This window comes from Fonsecaea monophora (genome assembly GCF_001642475.1).
Source record: "Fonsecaea monophora strain CBS 269.37 chromosome Unknown Scaff50, whole genome shotgun sequence".
NCBI lineage: Eukaryota > Fungi > Ascomycota > Eurotiomycetes > Chaetothyriales > Herpotrichiellaceae > Fonsecaea > Fonsecaea monophora.
This window is the reverse complement of record NW_019173981.1, coordinates 181,512-194,378: the sequence shown is the minus strand read 5'-3', so window position 1 is coordinate 194,378 and position 12,867 is coordinate 181,512. Positions and strand designations below refer to the sequence as shown.

The window sequence follows — 12,867 nt, the reverse complement described above, 5'->3', positions numbered from 1 at the left end:
TTGCCGTATTATGTAGGATGATCGGATTTGTCCCAAAGCCGAGCCACATCTGCTAAGAACCGAGCTTTCCAGATCCTAAATTTATCCGGCGAACCTCCTCGAGATTGGATTCTGATACACATGGATCGTGAGCATCTCAGAAGCCCCAAAATTCTCAAGTCAATTATATGGCCACATTGGCATCAACGAAGACCGGCGGTATAAAGGTAGTCGTAGGTATTTTGGTATACAAGCGATGTATATCGTTGCGTAAAGTCCGGGACTTCAACCCGTTGAAATACGTGCCTGGACCTATAGCCGGAGTGTCCAAATAGATAGACATAATACTCATAGACAGCAACTTATAGATAACCCCCTCCCGTGTTCTCAACAACATTTAGGGCCATGCCGGTCAAAACATCCAGACATGCCTCGTCATATCCCTATATCCTTGCCAGATTCATCGAACCTGGATTTGGCGTGATCAGGGTATTCTTCACCACCTCCAGACACATTCCCAGGACGTCTCTCGTGTCTCGCGGGTCGATGATGCCGTCGTCGTGCAGGTACGACGAGTATCTGTACGCGGTCGAATCGCGGTCCACCCGGGCCTTGAGCTCCTCCGTCTGCGCGGACAGGTCCGCCTCGTTGACCGGTCGGGACGACCGCTCGGCAGAGGTCCGCGTGATGCTCTCCATGACGCCGGACAGTTGTTCGGGCCCCATGGCCGAGCAGCGGCTGTTGGGCCACGCGAACAGGAATCGTGGCTTGAAGGCCCGTCCACACATGGCGTAGTTGCCGGCCCCGTAGGATGCGCCGACGAGGACGCTGATGTGCGGAACGAGGCTGGTGCTGATGGCACTCACGAACTTGGCGCCTTTCTTGATCAGGCCTGCCCGCTCAGCTTTTAAGCCTACCATGAACCCCGTCACGTTGTGGAGGAAGATTATGGGGACTTTCCTGCAAGTAGTCACAACAATGGTCAGTTCCCGCGAAATCATCTTAGAGAGAGTCGATAGACTTCTTACATTTGATTGCACAGATGGACGAATTGTGTCGATTTATCCGATTCGTCTGGACTGATTATCGGTCGCTGGTTGGCGATAATTCCCGTCAAATGTCCTAGTACGAGCCACCAGCATCGTGGCAAAATTAGCTCAATGGTACAAGGTATAGGAAAGAGATTCTAGATGCCATATTTGTGTAGCTCTGACGAGACCTCTCAATATACATACCGTGAATATATGCCCAAGCTGTTATCATCGCCTTGCCCCATAACGGTTTGAAAGACTCCAGCCGCGCATCGTCGACAATCCGTAGGAGGACTTCCATCATGTCCAGCGGCTGACGAATGTCGGGATTCACGATCCCATACAACTCCTCGGGGTCATAGAGCGGCGGCCGTGGAGGCACCTCAGGTTGACTGTATCGACCGACGAGTCTCGCTGCCGTGGTCGTCAGGACCCATTCTCTGGCTTTGCGGATTGCATCAAATCTACACCAACGTGGTGGCGGCTTTGTTAGTTTCCAGCCCTTGTTCGACATCGAAGGAGGTATAACAAGATGACGGGATGTTTCGTACTCATCGACAGCCAACTGGTCCGCCAGCCCTGTAACCGTAGCATGCATTTCGGCGCCTCCGAGGTCCTCTGCATCCACCGTCTCCCCTGTCGCCATTTTGACCAACGGCGGGCCCCCGAGGAAGACATTGGCCTGACCTTTGACAAATATCGTGTAGTCGGACAGTGCGGGATGATAGGCTCCCCCGGCCGTCGAGCCTCCAAACACTACCGCGCACGACTGGTGGCCTTTTCTGGTGCGGACGGAGAGGTCTCGAAATAGCTTTCCTCCATACGGAAAGACGTGGAATTGAAGGGGCAGATAGATGCCCGCCTAGACATGAATAGAAGGAGGACTCAGCACATGTCCAGACCAACTCGAATGGACTCTCCTTGCGACTTACCGAGTGGACGAGTGCGACGATGGGAAGGTTGTTCTTCGTGGCGACATTTGTGGCCCGATTCTGTTTTTGAACTGGCAGAAATCGTGAGTCAGGGGATTAAAGACTGGAAGAAAGGACTGTATTTGGTATGCTCACCGGTGAAATAGTTCCACGCACCACCTTTCAAAGACGGGATATGAGCTATTATCATCGTCGGAACATTGCTATATTCGTTACATCAGCACTTGTCCTGGGCGCTTCAGGTAACAATTAAATTGGCTGGATGTTCGTACTTGATCAGGCCAATGCCCGTTATCAGACTCGCAGCAGGGGAGGAATCTGGATTCTCATAGCCGGCGAATGGCTGTAGTTCCAGGAATGGCGAGTCTTCATCGAGGAGAAGAGCCACTCGCTCACGCGCTGTCGCACAGGGCACGTCAACAGATCCATTTTCTTCCAGGCAGACGGGCGTGGAATCCATACCTCGCAGCTGTCCCCGGCTTGTGTGTTTCAACACGCTGTTTGCGCTGCCCTCGGAGGAACTCGCTCGAAGGGCATTTTGATATGTTTCCAGGATCGGCTCCCACCGCTTGACATTCTCCAAGAAGTCCTTTGATCTTTTATTGACCTTTGTCGTGACCTGGGGGAAGGAACCAACCACGTGTGGTGTTGTAGTTGAGGTCGACATGATCCCCTTCCCGCTCTTTGCGTAACAGAAGGCTTCCCACTTCCCACAGCTTGGAAAAAGGTGCGCTGGTCTTCTAGTCTCAACTGTGAGTGGACAAGGTAGCGTGAATTGATTGATCGGAAATAGCTCCGGGGCGGATGCGGAATCCTTCTTCGTCGCAATGCTGATCGACAGTGCCTGACTCTTGACTAGTCGAGACACGGCAGATGGTCGGCATTATACAGCCATGCGTGTCTCGCAATTCTTTGACATCCATTACCCCGCTCGTGTTATGATGGTCAATGTGAGACTGTGACACTCGTTGTATGGAACTGTAATCACAAAGCCACCTGAGAATGTCACAGCCTTTGATACAGAAGAAGAAGAAGGCCTTGTTTCGAAGTCATCTCCCCTTTCTTGTAAATTTCTCTAGAGGCTTCTTAATATATGTATGTGCGATTTAACCCAAGACAGTCGCCCACTACTGCCCGCCCTGACCGCCCTGATCACCTACAGGTCCTTCTTGTAGAACCTGACATAGAACAGAGTCTTCCTCGACAGCATCGCCCGTGGCCAACGTTGACCGGAATAGCCCATCTGCCATGGCCGAGACCTTCATTTCCATCTTCATCGACTCAACGATCAGAAGCACGTCGCCAACTTTGACAGCCTCGCCATTCTGCTTCATCACCCTGAGTACTTTGCACGGCATGAGAGCCTTGTATGTTCGCTCTGGATCCGAGTCCAGGGCGTCCCTGCCCCTAAAATACTGCCGAAGAGACTCTGCAAAAGAGAGCATTGAATACTGCTCGAGCATTATGCTGGTGCCTAGCGCTGGGATGTGGCAGTACAGACGACGTGGTCGTCTTTCATCAACGGCCGTCCCGCTTAGAGGGCTGGTCGCAACATAATAGGATTGTCTTCTATTGTCATTCTCAACGACGAGGTCTGAAATTTCCCACTCCAACCTACCGGGTTTGTTTGACCCAGTGGCTGTGGTGTTCTCCACGGTTTTATGGTATGAGGACTGTACCACACGCACTTTGTGAGTTAGGGGTGACGCCGACTCCTGGCTGTCCGACATGTTCGCAAAGATCTGCCGAAAGTATCTGATGAAGGGAGCACTGTCGCTCTCGCCATCTTGTCGACTTTTCTTAGCTTCTAACGTTGGGTCTTGAATGCTGAAAGGCTGAATATTGTACAGGTCACGGTCTGCGGAGTTGCCTCCCTGAAGCCAGTTGATGTAGAAAAACAACTCCGCATCATCAGCGGGCCTCGTCGCCACGCTCTGGACAGACACGATATCTGTCAGCCTGTTACTCTGGTCATGGACCTGATTGCGGAATCCGGTACGAATGCTGCTGAAGGGCCGGTATCGCCGCTCGGGAGTCACACGTCGTGCCAGAAGAGTAGGCACAATGCTCGCTCGCATCGCGTGATCTGAGAAAGACTCCGGGAGCACAAAATGGAGCAAGTCCAGCCCATGCTGGGAGATGAATTGGGTTGAGTAAGTCCCATCGACAAAGTCCGATTGTAGCAGGCATTGCTGCAGAAAATGCTGGTTGGTCTTGACTCCGATGCAGACCGTGTGTTTAAGAACATTGAGCATCTTTGAAATTGCTTCCTGGCGGGTAGCTGCCCACACCACGATCTTTGCGATCATAGAGTCGAAAAAGACACTAACCTTCGCACCCGTCTGCAGTGCCGTCTCGAACCGCACGCCCTGTCGTTCAGAATGCTCGAGAAACTCTGTCCCTGGAGTCCAGCGAAGGATGAGACCGGAATCAGGTAGGAAATCTTTCCCGGGATCCTCAGCGCAGAGACGACATTCGATTGCGTGGCCGAAAGTTGATTGGATTCCATCCCTGAGAGTATCGTCTTCCGCTAAAAGACCCCCCGAAGCAATGTAGAGCTGTAGGGCCACGATGTCAACCCCTGTGGTCATCTCCGTGATTGGGTGTTCGACTTGGATCCTGGTATTGACTTCCAGGAAGTAGAATGCACCCGTTCGGACATCAACCATGAACTCCACCGTGCCAGCGTTTTCATACGCCATCGATTTGGCAATCAATTGGGCTGTTTTCACCATTTTGGTCCGGACTGTATCTGGAAGCCACGGGGAGGGCGCCTCTTCAACAACTTTCTGATGCCTTCTTTGGATGGAACACTCTCGCTCATACAACGACAAGACGTCGCCGCTCGCGTCTCCCACGATCTGGATTTCGATGTGCTTCCCATGCTCGATGTACTTCTCCAGCAAGCAATCCGAAGAGCCGAAGGAGCGTAGAGCTTCGGACTGGGCACGGTTGAGTTCTTCGTGGAGGTCCCCTGCGTGGTGCACTATTCTCATTCCACGACCTCCTCCTCCGGCGGCAGCTTTGATCAGGATGGGATAGCCAATTCTTTCCGCCTCTGCGGCCAATATCGCCTCATCTTGGCTCGAGCCATTGTATCCTGGGATCAAAGGAGCCTCAGGCACATTCTTGAGCAGGAACTTCTTAGCTTCGCGCTTGTCTCCCAATGCCAAAATGGATTCAGGGGAAGGCCCAACCCAGATCAAGCCAGCGGCCACAATGGCTCTAGCAAACCCAGCATTTTCGCTGAGATAGCCGTATCCAGGGTGAACCGCATCAGCACTGACATCGAGGGCTGTCCGGATTAGTAAATTTATGTCCTGGTACGGGCTCTGCTGCCCTTGAGACGCATGCCCAAGGCATACAGCTTCCTGTCCAACACTTGCGTGCAAGCTGTCACGATCCTCCTCTGTGTAGACGACGATGCAGGCGATACCGAGAGCCTGTGCCGTAGCCACGACCCTGCAGGCTATTTCACCACGATTTGCAACAAGGAGACGGCGAATATGCCGCCCTTTATCGGTTCTCGGCTTCGCTAGGTATAAGTTCGGCCTCGCACACTCAAACGTTGGACCGTGAGAGCTAGGCATAGTGTCACTCCACGCGCCCTGACCAGGAAGTCTGAACAGTCGTTCAGCAGAGAAGCATATAACTGCCTATGCTTCGCCTGACATTCAGTCCTCGCAGAAGGGTTTCAGTGTAACATTGCGGCAGACGAGTGTTTGTAGTTGATCATGTGGGAGTAGGACTAGTGTCGAATCGAATGCCACACGCGCATTGGTTTCCAATCTGCTTGGCCTACTTGCTTTGGTGTCACGGTAGCCTGCGAAGCGCGCAGATATTTATTGAGCCGCCGGTTTGCAGGTATATAGAGTGAAAATGAGCAAGGGAAATCCGGCTGTAACAATTCGCCCTAGGAGCTAATGACATAGGGTCCGCAAGCGAATCGGCTGACAAGCCTGCTGGGGATCTGGGCATAAGGACACCCAATTGCAAAGATCTCAAGTCGAAAGACGTGTAACAGGCGCCGCCATCCATATCAGCATCCAAGAGAGGTCCTTTACCTTGGACCAAGTGTTTAAGGCGGGGCAAAACGCAGGAGACTTGGCACGGAAATCCAAAAGTGGATTAGCACGTCGCCGGATCGGAATTTTATTTCGAATCCCGATCCTGTGAGGAGGTCCAAAGAAACGTCAGTATTGCGCCCGGGGAGGTAAGCATCAGTCCGCTGGAATTTATCAAGCAAGTATCGCAGAGTAGTTGTGCAGCCTCCTAAGTCTGATATGCAGGGGATTGTGCCTGTCTTTGTTCTCCGACCGATCGATTTTATTACTCTAGGAGGAAGACTCCACTTTTATCTTTCTTTTAAAGCTCTATGATTGGCCATCTGTATACCCTGTAGTGTAGCAAATCAGGGAAGTCCACCGGGTGTTGCAGACAAGTGTAATGTCTCTACCAGGTGAGCCTCGCAGACACGCTCACAAAGGTATATGAGCGAGGGAACTTTCGTGCCTAGTATAAAAGTATTTGCTTCTAGGTATTGTGTAGACTCGATGCCGGGATGCTGAAGATTCTTGGCGTTGTATACCCCGGTACAACCACGGTAAGACGGGTAATGGATATTATTCCCCCGCATTTTCCTCCAATCCTCCGCTCTCCGAAGAGTCTAGAGCTCCTACAGGGTCATTTTCGGTCCTTTAAACCCGGCTCGCCGTACAGTACCCCAGGAGGGTTATGAACAGCTCGCGATACGTCTGAGCTTCGAATTCCGTGTCGTGGATGTTGTAGAGTGTTCTCTTGTCCAGTTCCAGCTCGGATTAAAGCTGTCATTTCCATACTCCGCCAGCCTCTTCTTGTCCTCATTGGATAAGTATGCAGTCTTCAAATCCATTCAACGGCATACCCCCGACTCGGAATGAGCCAGCAAAACGGAAATACTCCCCACACGCATGCCTCGCATGCCGTAAGTCCAAAATCAAGGCAAGTCTCCAGAGCATGTTCGCATGTGCACCATGCCCCTGTGTCCAAATCCCGAGTTCTGAAAAGGCCTCGGCGTCTGATGTTGGGTAGTGCAATAACGGCCACCCACGTTGCTCCAACTGCACCTCCCGCAATATCGACTGCGTGATTGGCGAAGATCGTCGGAGGTTAGTATGATGCTGCTACATCTTGGGTTATCGCTCTTACAGGCTGCCTGTCACAGGTCTTCCTCCAATGCAACCAGGCCCGTCAAGAGCATCGCCGCTCGGAATCTGACTGATAGTCAGCAATCCAGCACTACACAGAATTCGAGCCCAGGAACTACACTCGTGGCCAACACTTACACACCCCTGGCTGATAGTCAAGAGGATGTCCTGCAGAATTTCCTGCTATCGGGTTGTGCTCAGGACATGGATGTGGCTGACGCAGAACTCCTCAACTGCTCAGACGCCGGCCACAATGAAGATGTGGACACGTTAGGACTCTGGTTGGAGATGACAGGCTCTGATATAGATATTGAACCGGACAAGAGTACGTCAGTACTTGCACCTCTGTCGATTGACGCGCTATCCAAGGCCATAGCACCTGGACCGTTTTCAGAGCAATTTGAAACACTCCCTGGTCTTGGAGGTGCCAAGATACCCGGTGCCAGGAACGAGCAGAGTAGCAATCGACGGTCGAACGAGAGCTCCGCAAGCCATGTTGTGTCAGCCGGCGGTCTACCAGATACTATCAGGGACTCGCAACGGATTGAAAACGATGCAACCGAGCAGCTAATCAGTCGCTTCGGCCGGTTACGCCTCGCCGAGGACGGTCTCCGAAGATACTATGGGGCGACCAGCAACCTTCACCTCACACAAAATCCCTTGGTCTATTGTTTCCAGCCAAACATACGCACGATAGCTTCTCATGGAGAGACGGACCTTGCGCGGGCAGGATTGCAGTGGAAAAGCGACCCTACATACGAAGAGCATCTCACCAAGCTGTTCTTTGCGTGGCATAACTCACTGCTCAATATTGTCAATGAGACCATGTACTACCACCACCGAGCACTGTACCGGGCGGGTGTGCCAACAGCATACTTCTCCCCCACGTTAGAAAACGCCGTTCTGGCCGTGGGCGCCTCCTACTCCAGCCAAAGACTTCCCGGTGTCGACGACCCACCAGAGTTCTTCGCGTACCGGGCAAAGACACTGCTCGAGATTGAGATGGACAGTCCATGCATGGCTACTGTACAAGCCTTGGGCACTTTGTCGGCCCACGAGGCGGCATACGCGCGGGACTCTCGCGGCTGGCTGTATTTAGGAATGGCGGTCCAACTCCTGTCGGACCTGGGACTGCATCTCGATCTAGACGCTACTTTCGATTCGAAAAAGGAGTCGGAAGAGCACACCAACCTGCGTCGGACTATATTCTGGTCAACGCAGGCTCTCGATACGTAGGTGTCCTCCACTCTCCGATCTCATGGTTCTCGCCAAACCGACTTACTTTTGTTTTTGTCTTATCAGCTTGTGGAGTGTCTATAGCGGCCGGCCATGTTCGATGCGCTACGAGGATGTTTCCGTCCCAGTTCCCCAGCCGGTCACGACAGTGCCCTGGAAGCCTTATATGGACCACAACGGTGTCTTGAATCTTGACAAAAGCCTAGACCCCTCCGCCGTGGGCGAGACACATCTATATCTCGTACAGCTATGCAGCAAGATCCGGAAGATGTCCAAAATCCTGTACTTGGGCCCTCCCTCCTCTTCTTTTAACTCTAATAAAGACAATGAAAAACTAATAGTTCCGTTCTTACCAGGTACTCGGGCTTGCACACTACGCTTACAGACACGACCTTCTTCTTCGTGGACAACATGACGCGGGAACTTCAAAGTTGGCACCAAAGCCTGCCAGAGAAGCTGAAGATCGACCCGTCGTTTGACAAAAATAAGCCTACATTGCCAGCTGTCTTGGTGCTTCAGTAAGTTGACACTGCACCACGCACGCCCTTTGTCTTCGTTTCATACTCCTGTAGTCAACAATCTTCACTCTCCCCGTTCCCCCCTTAACCCCATGACAACCTCACTCACCTTTTATGGCGTGGAGTAGTATGCAATTCCACGAAGTCATGATCATGCTTCGCCGGCCGTTCATCTCGCCGTCAGTCCCAAACACATCGCACGACGGCATGCTCAAAGACAGCGCCGAGATTTGCGAGGCTTCGGCCACGGCCATCTGTCGACTGCTGGTCATGTACCGCCACCAGTGGGGGATGCGATTCATGCATCCGCAGATCGTCTCCATCATCCTGACCGCGGCCATGATCCACGTCCACAATTGCTGCATCTACTCGAGAGACAAGGGCATGCAGGCCCACGAAAACATCTCTCTTTGCTACAGCGCCCTCGGGGAGATGTCGTACTTCAACATCGCGACTCGCTCGCTCGAGACAATCATGTCCCTGAGGCGTGATTGGCAGAGTCGGACGTTCACTGGCATCGGCAAGAAGCGGCCTGGCCATGATATACGCTGCGGAGGTTGATAGACGTGGTCGAAATGGGTCTGAGAATGGATCACCTGGACGTTCGGATCATATCAACTCAGCAAGTGGTTTTCTAGGGCAGGGCATGAGACTGGCGGCAACACAATATCGTGAATATGTTACAGCGTCTGTTGAATCATTACCTATTGCCACGCTGTTGAAGGGAAATGGACATGGATACGACATGTCGTCCGTCAGAGAAACTAATTGAAAACACATCTCTTTTCTAGACACATTTTAAGTTGCATCTTGAAGGAGATGCCCCTCTCATAGCCCAGATCGTGGCTCTGCTGCTTCGCGATGGCATTCCAGGCAATTTTCATCTCCGAAAACCAGTCCCCAATGATCACGTCGACATTGCCGTGTTGGACCATCCGGGCCATGGCGTGCGGGTTGTCGCCCGTCGTGGACGAGACGCTCCCAATGCGGCGGATGATCAGTTTCGAAATCATCTTGGACACAGCTACCGTGGTCGCGGTCGTGATCGTGATCGGCGTCTTTGTGGAGAGGATCTTCACACCCTGAGAAAATCCAGATCACAGGTGTCCATAACACAGCGACTTGTGATCATAGATCAGAAGAATCATCATAGACCGGGTTCCAAATGCATGGCAATATAAATCTGAGAACAAAATACTTAGCGGACTGCGCCGAGAAGAGCTTCTCTTAGCAGTGTCTGCCACTGGTTGAGACACATGGTCACCTGACGGGATGGAATGCTGTTTTCAATATCCCGGTCCTCAAGTGGCAGATGGCAGCCGTTCCTCCTCGAGTTCTGGATCCCCATCCACCCCCAGCCACCCAGCCAGAGGTCTGACTGATCGCTGTTCGGAGCTTTGGATAAGGCTCCTCTCAAAGGAGGTAGATAGCGAAGAAGAGTCCGTCGTCCTTTCCTCTCTCACACAAGGGGATGTTTCCCTCCTTGTTCGGTGTATTTCCGGCATATAGACAAAGGACACTATAGTTACCTCGCCTTTCCAGCTATACAGGACCCCTAGTGAAGCTCCTAGAGCACCCTTCGCTGAAGGGCTGAACTGATCAAGTCTGACCCCGCCACGTGACCCGGCTTCCTGGGTCTAACTATTCTAGGAAGAAGAAGCGGAACGTCTTCGGTGGAGTCTCGATTTCACCATCCCACCGTCTTCGCCCGGGAAGAGGAAGGCTGAAGTCTCGAAACGTGATTACGGTCCTCAAGGACCGCATGATCTTGTCCTGTCACCACCTTTTGGTCTTTTAATTGAGTCTTTCGACACCTTCGTGCAATTGATGTACAAACCATATCCAGCTCAGGCAAAGAATAATTGAGAGACATTCTGTTACACACTTGAACTATCTGTATTGGACAGGGTCTCTGGCATTTAGGAATTTTGCGGATAACAATACAGTCCTAAGCCTCCGGTGTCCGATATTTCACAATAATTTCCTAGTGTTGAACCGAGTTCGGCCGAGCTGGCCAGCTAAGTCTTGGAACTCGTGTTAGTTCTTCCCATTATTGTAGGAAGTAAACGGGTTCCCCTCGATCTTTTTGCGGCGATCGAAGGCCGCAGCCGAATCACCTCATCGAGGCACAAGCTAGAGGCACCCCTTCTCGGTAAGGTCCATCTTCCCCGCTTGGGTGCCCGTCACACGGGGTAATCTTCCACGGCCTCAAAAACGTCTGAGGAGAAAGAAGGCTTCACCCACTCAAACATCGACACGACTATACAATCGCAGCCAACATGCCTCTTGCGCTGGATCCTGAGTTCGCCAAAGTGTTGGAGCCATTGCTCCCCACCCTGGCAAATGCCCCGAAGGTTGCTGTAGGAGATGTCGCGGGAAGGCGCCAGGCGCTGGACATCTTCTTCGGCCCAGTGTACCACGCGTATCCCGACCCAGACGAGGTCGCCGAGGAGAAATATCACGTCAAGTCTAGCGACGGCTTCGAAGTCCCCATCTATCGCTTCATCAAAAAGGGCACGCCTACTACGGGCTCAGTATCAGCCGTCTACTATGTGCACGGCGGGGGGTTCATCGCCATGGACGTGGCCATCTACCGTAAGAAGATCAAGGACCTTGTCTCCCGGTCCGGCGTCCAGATCTTCACCCCAGATTTCAGACTCGCGCCCGAAGCACCTTATCCCCTGCCCATCGAAGACATCTGGGCCGGGTTACAGGATTTGAGCCGCAACGCCACAAAATACGGTGTTGACCCGGCTCGCATTGCCATCATGGGCGACAGTGGCGGCGGCGGTCTCGCAGCGGGTCTTGGATTGAAGGCCAGAGACGAAGGGCTGAGTCCGCCTCTGGCCAAGCAGATCCTAGTGTATCCCATGGTGGACGATCGCAACACCAAGCCCATCAAAGCGCTGGAGCCATTTGCAACCTGGACCACCGATGACAACATCACTGGCTGGCAGGCATACCTGAGCGGCAAAGCAGGCGCACCAGACGTTCCGTACTATGCTGCGGCGGCACGCGTACCATCGGTCGAAGGCCTCCCGCCGACTTACATTGACGTGGGAGACTTGGATATATTCCGTGACGAGGACATCGAATACGCCCGCCGCATCGCGGCCGCCAATATCCAGACTGAGCTCCATGTATATCCAGGTGTGCCCCACGGCTTTGATCTGGTGGCCAAAGATATCTCTGCGACTGTTAATGCAATGGCGAACCGAGTCCGAGCGATACAGTCGATTTAATGGACGGACGACGGGTGAATGTGGCCAAAGCCCGCCGTGCATAGAGTATCATACAGGCACTAAGAGCCCTGTGAACCACTCCACCTCACGGAGAGATAGTCCAGACATAGAATCGTACGGAGAGTCACAAAGGAAGAAATTTCACTGATTGGCATCCCTTCTCGCTCTTCCCTGTAGCATGGAAACCCATATACGTTCTTTTTTTGGCAAATGAGCGAAACGTTGAGTCCATGCATTCATTTTACAGCATGTAGCATTGTAGATACCTATGACTGTTTCCCCACACCTAGAGAGTCGCAATGACATTGGGTGGCGTGCCGACCCCGCCAACCACATGAAGAGGCGCGCTGGTCAGGAAAAAGGACCACCGTCGGCGCTCTCGACAGACCTCTGCTAGGCGCTCGAGATCCCACAGTTCGCCGATCGGCGTGCCCCAGTGGACAAGAAGCCACTCGTGGAGCCGCACGGCGCCGGGTTCGAGAAACGGGATCGGGGTGACCTCGAACCCGAGCGTGTCGGTCGCCACGGCAGCGAAATAGTGATTCCAGATCCACTTGGCACTCTCTTCTGTGGCTTCGAGGCCGATGAATGCGCCCATTTTCGAAGCGGCTTCTTGCTCCTCGATACTGGCGTGGACATGCCAGTCGGTGAATCCCGTGCGGAGAATGAGGATGTCCCCGTCGCGCAGGTGCGTCTTTTGATGCTTCAGCACCGATTCCACCTCCTCCGTGGTGATGACGGTG

The 12,867-nt window shown here is 52.9% G+C and overlaps 6 protein-coding genes across 6 annotated transcripts; 2 read left to right on the top strand and 4 right to left on the bottom strand.

Moving 5' to 3' along the window:
• Positions 1-422: 422 nt before the first annotated feature.
• Positions 423-2,609, bottom strand: AYO21_06930 (hypothetical protein; the record flags this gene model as incomplete). Its single annotated transcript, XM_022656889.1, has 6 exons — positions 423-939; positions 1,008-1,101; positions 1,215-1,872; positions 1,943-2,013; positions 2,078-2,145; positions 2,215-2,609. 6 exons carry the CDS (start codon positions 2,607-2,609, stop codon positions 423-425), a joined length of 1,803 nt encoding a protein of 600 aa, XP_022510851.1.
• A 460-nt stretch (positions 2,610-3,069) lies between these two features.
• AYO21_06929 (hypothetical protein) lies at positions 3,070-5,532 on the bottom strand (the record flags this gene model as incomplete). Its single annotated transcript, XM_022656888.1, has 1 exon — positions 3,070-5,532. The coding sequence occupies one exon, from the start codon at positions 5,530-5,532 to the stop codon at positions 3,070-3,072; it is 2,463 nt and encodes an 820-aa protein (XP_022510850.1).
• Positions 5,533-7,095: 1,563 nt separating this feature from the next.
• Positions 7,096-9,443, top strand: AYO21_06928 (hypothetical protein; the record flags this gene model as incomplete). The annotated part of the gene is made up of 4 exons (XM_022656887.1): positions 7,096-8,360; positions 8,449-8,646; positions 8,706-8,882; positions 9,011-9,443. 4 exons carry the CDS (start codon positions 7,096-7,098, stop codon positions 9,441-9,443), a joined length of 2,073 nt encoding a protein of 690 aa, XP_022510849.1.
• Positions 9,444-9,646: 203 nt separating this feature from the next.
• Positions 9,647-10,140, bottom strand: AYO21_06927 (hypothetical protein; the record flags this gene model as incomplete). Its single annotated transcript, XM_022656886.1, has 2 exons — positions 9,647-9,964; positions 10,090-10,140. 2 exons carry the CDS (start codon positions 10,138-10,140, stop codon positions 9,647-9,649), a joined length of 369 nt encoding a protein of 122 aa, XP_022510848.1.
• A 1,021-nt stretch (positions 10,141-11,161) lies between these two features.
• AYO21_06926 (hypothetical protein) lies at positions 11,162-12,124 on the top strand (the record flags this gene model as incomplete). The annotated part of the gene is made up of 1 exon (XM_022656885.1): positions 11,162-12,124. The coding sequence occupies one exon, from the start codon at positions 11,162-11,164 to the stop codon at positions 12,122-12,124; it is 963 nt and encodes a 320-aa protein (XP_022510847.1).
• A 286-nt stretch (positions 12,125-12,410) lies between these two features.
• On the bottom strand, positions 12,411-12,722 carry AYO21_06925 (hypothetical protein; the record flags this gene model as incomplete). The annotated part of the gene is made up of 1 exon (XM_022656884.1): positions 12,411-12,722. The coding sequence occupies one exon, from the start codon at positions 12,720-12,722 to the stop codon at positions 12,411-12,413; it is 312 nt and encodes a 103-aa protein (XP_022510846.1).
• Between the last annotated feature and the right edge of the window lie 145 nt (positions 12,723-12,867).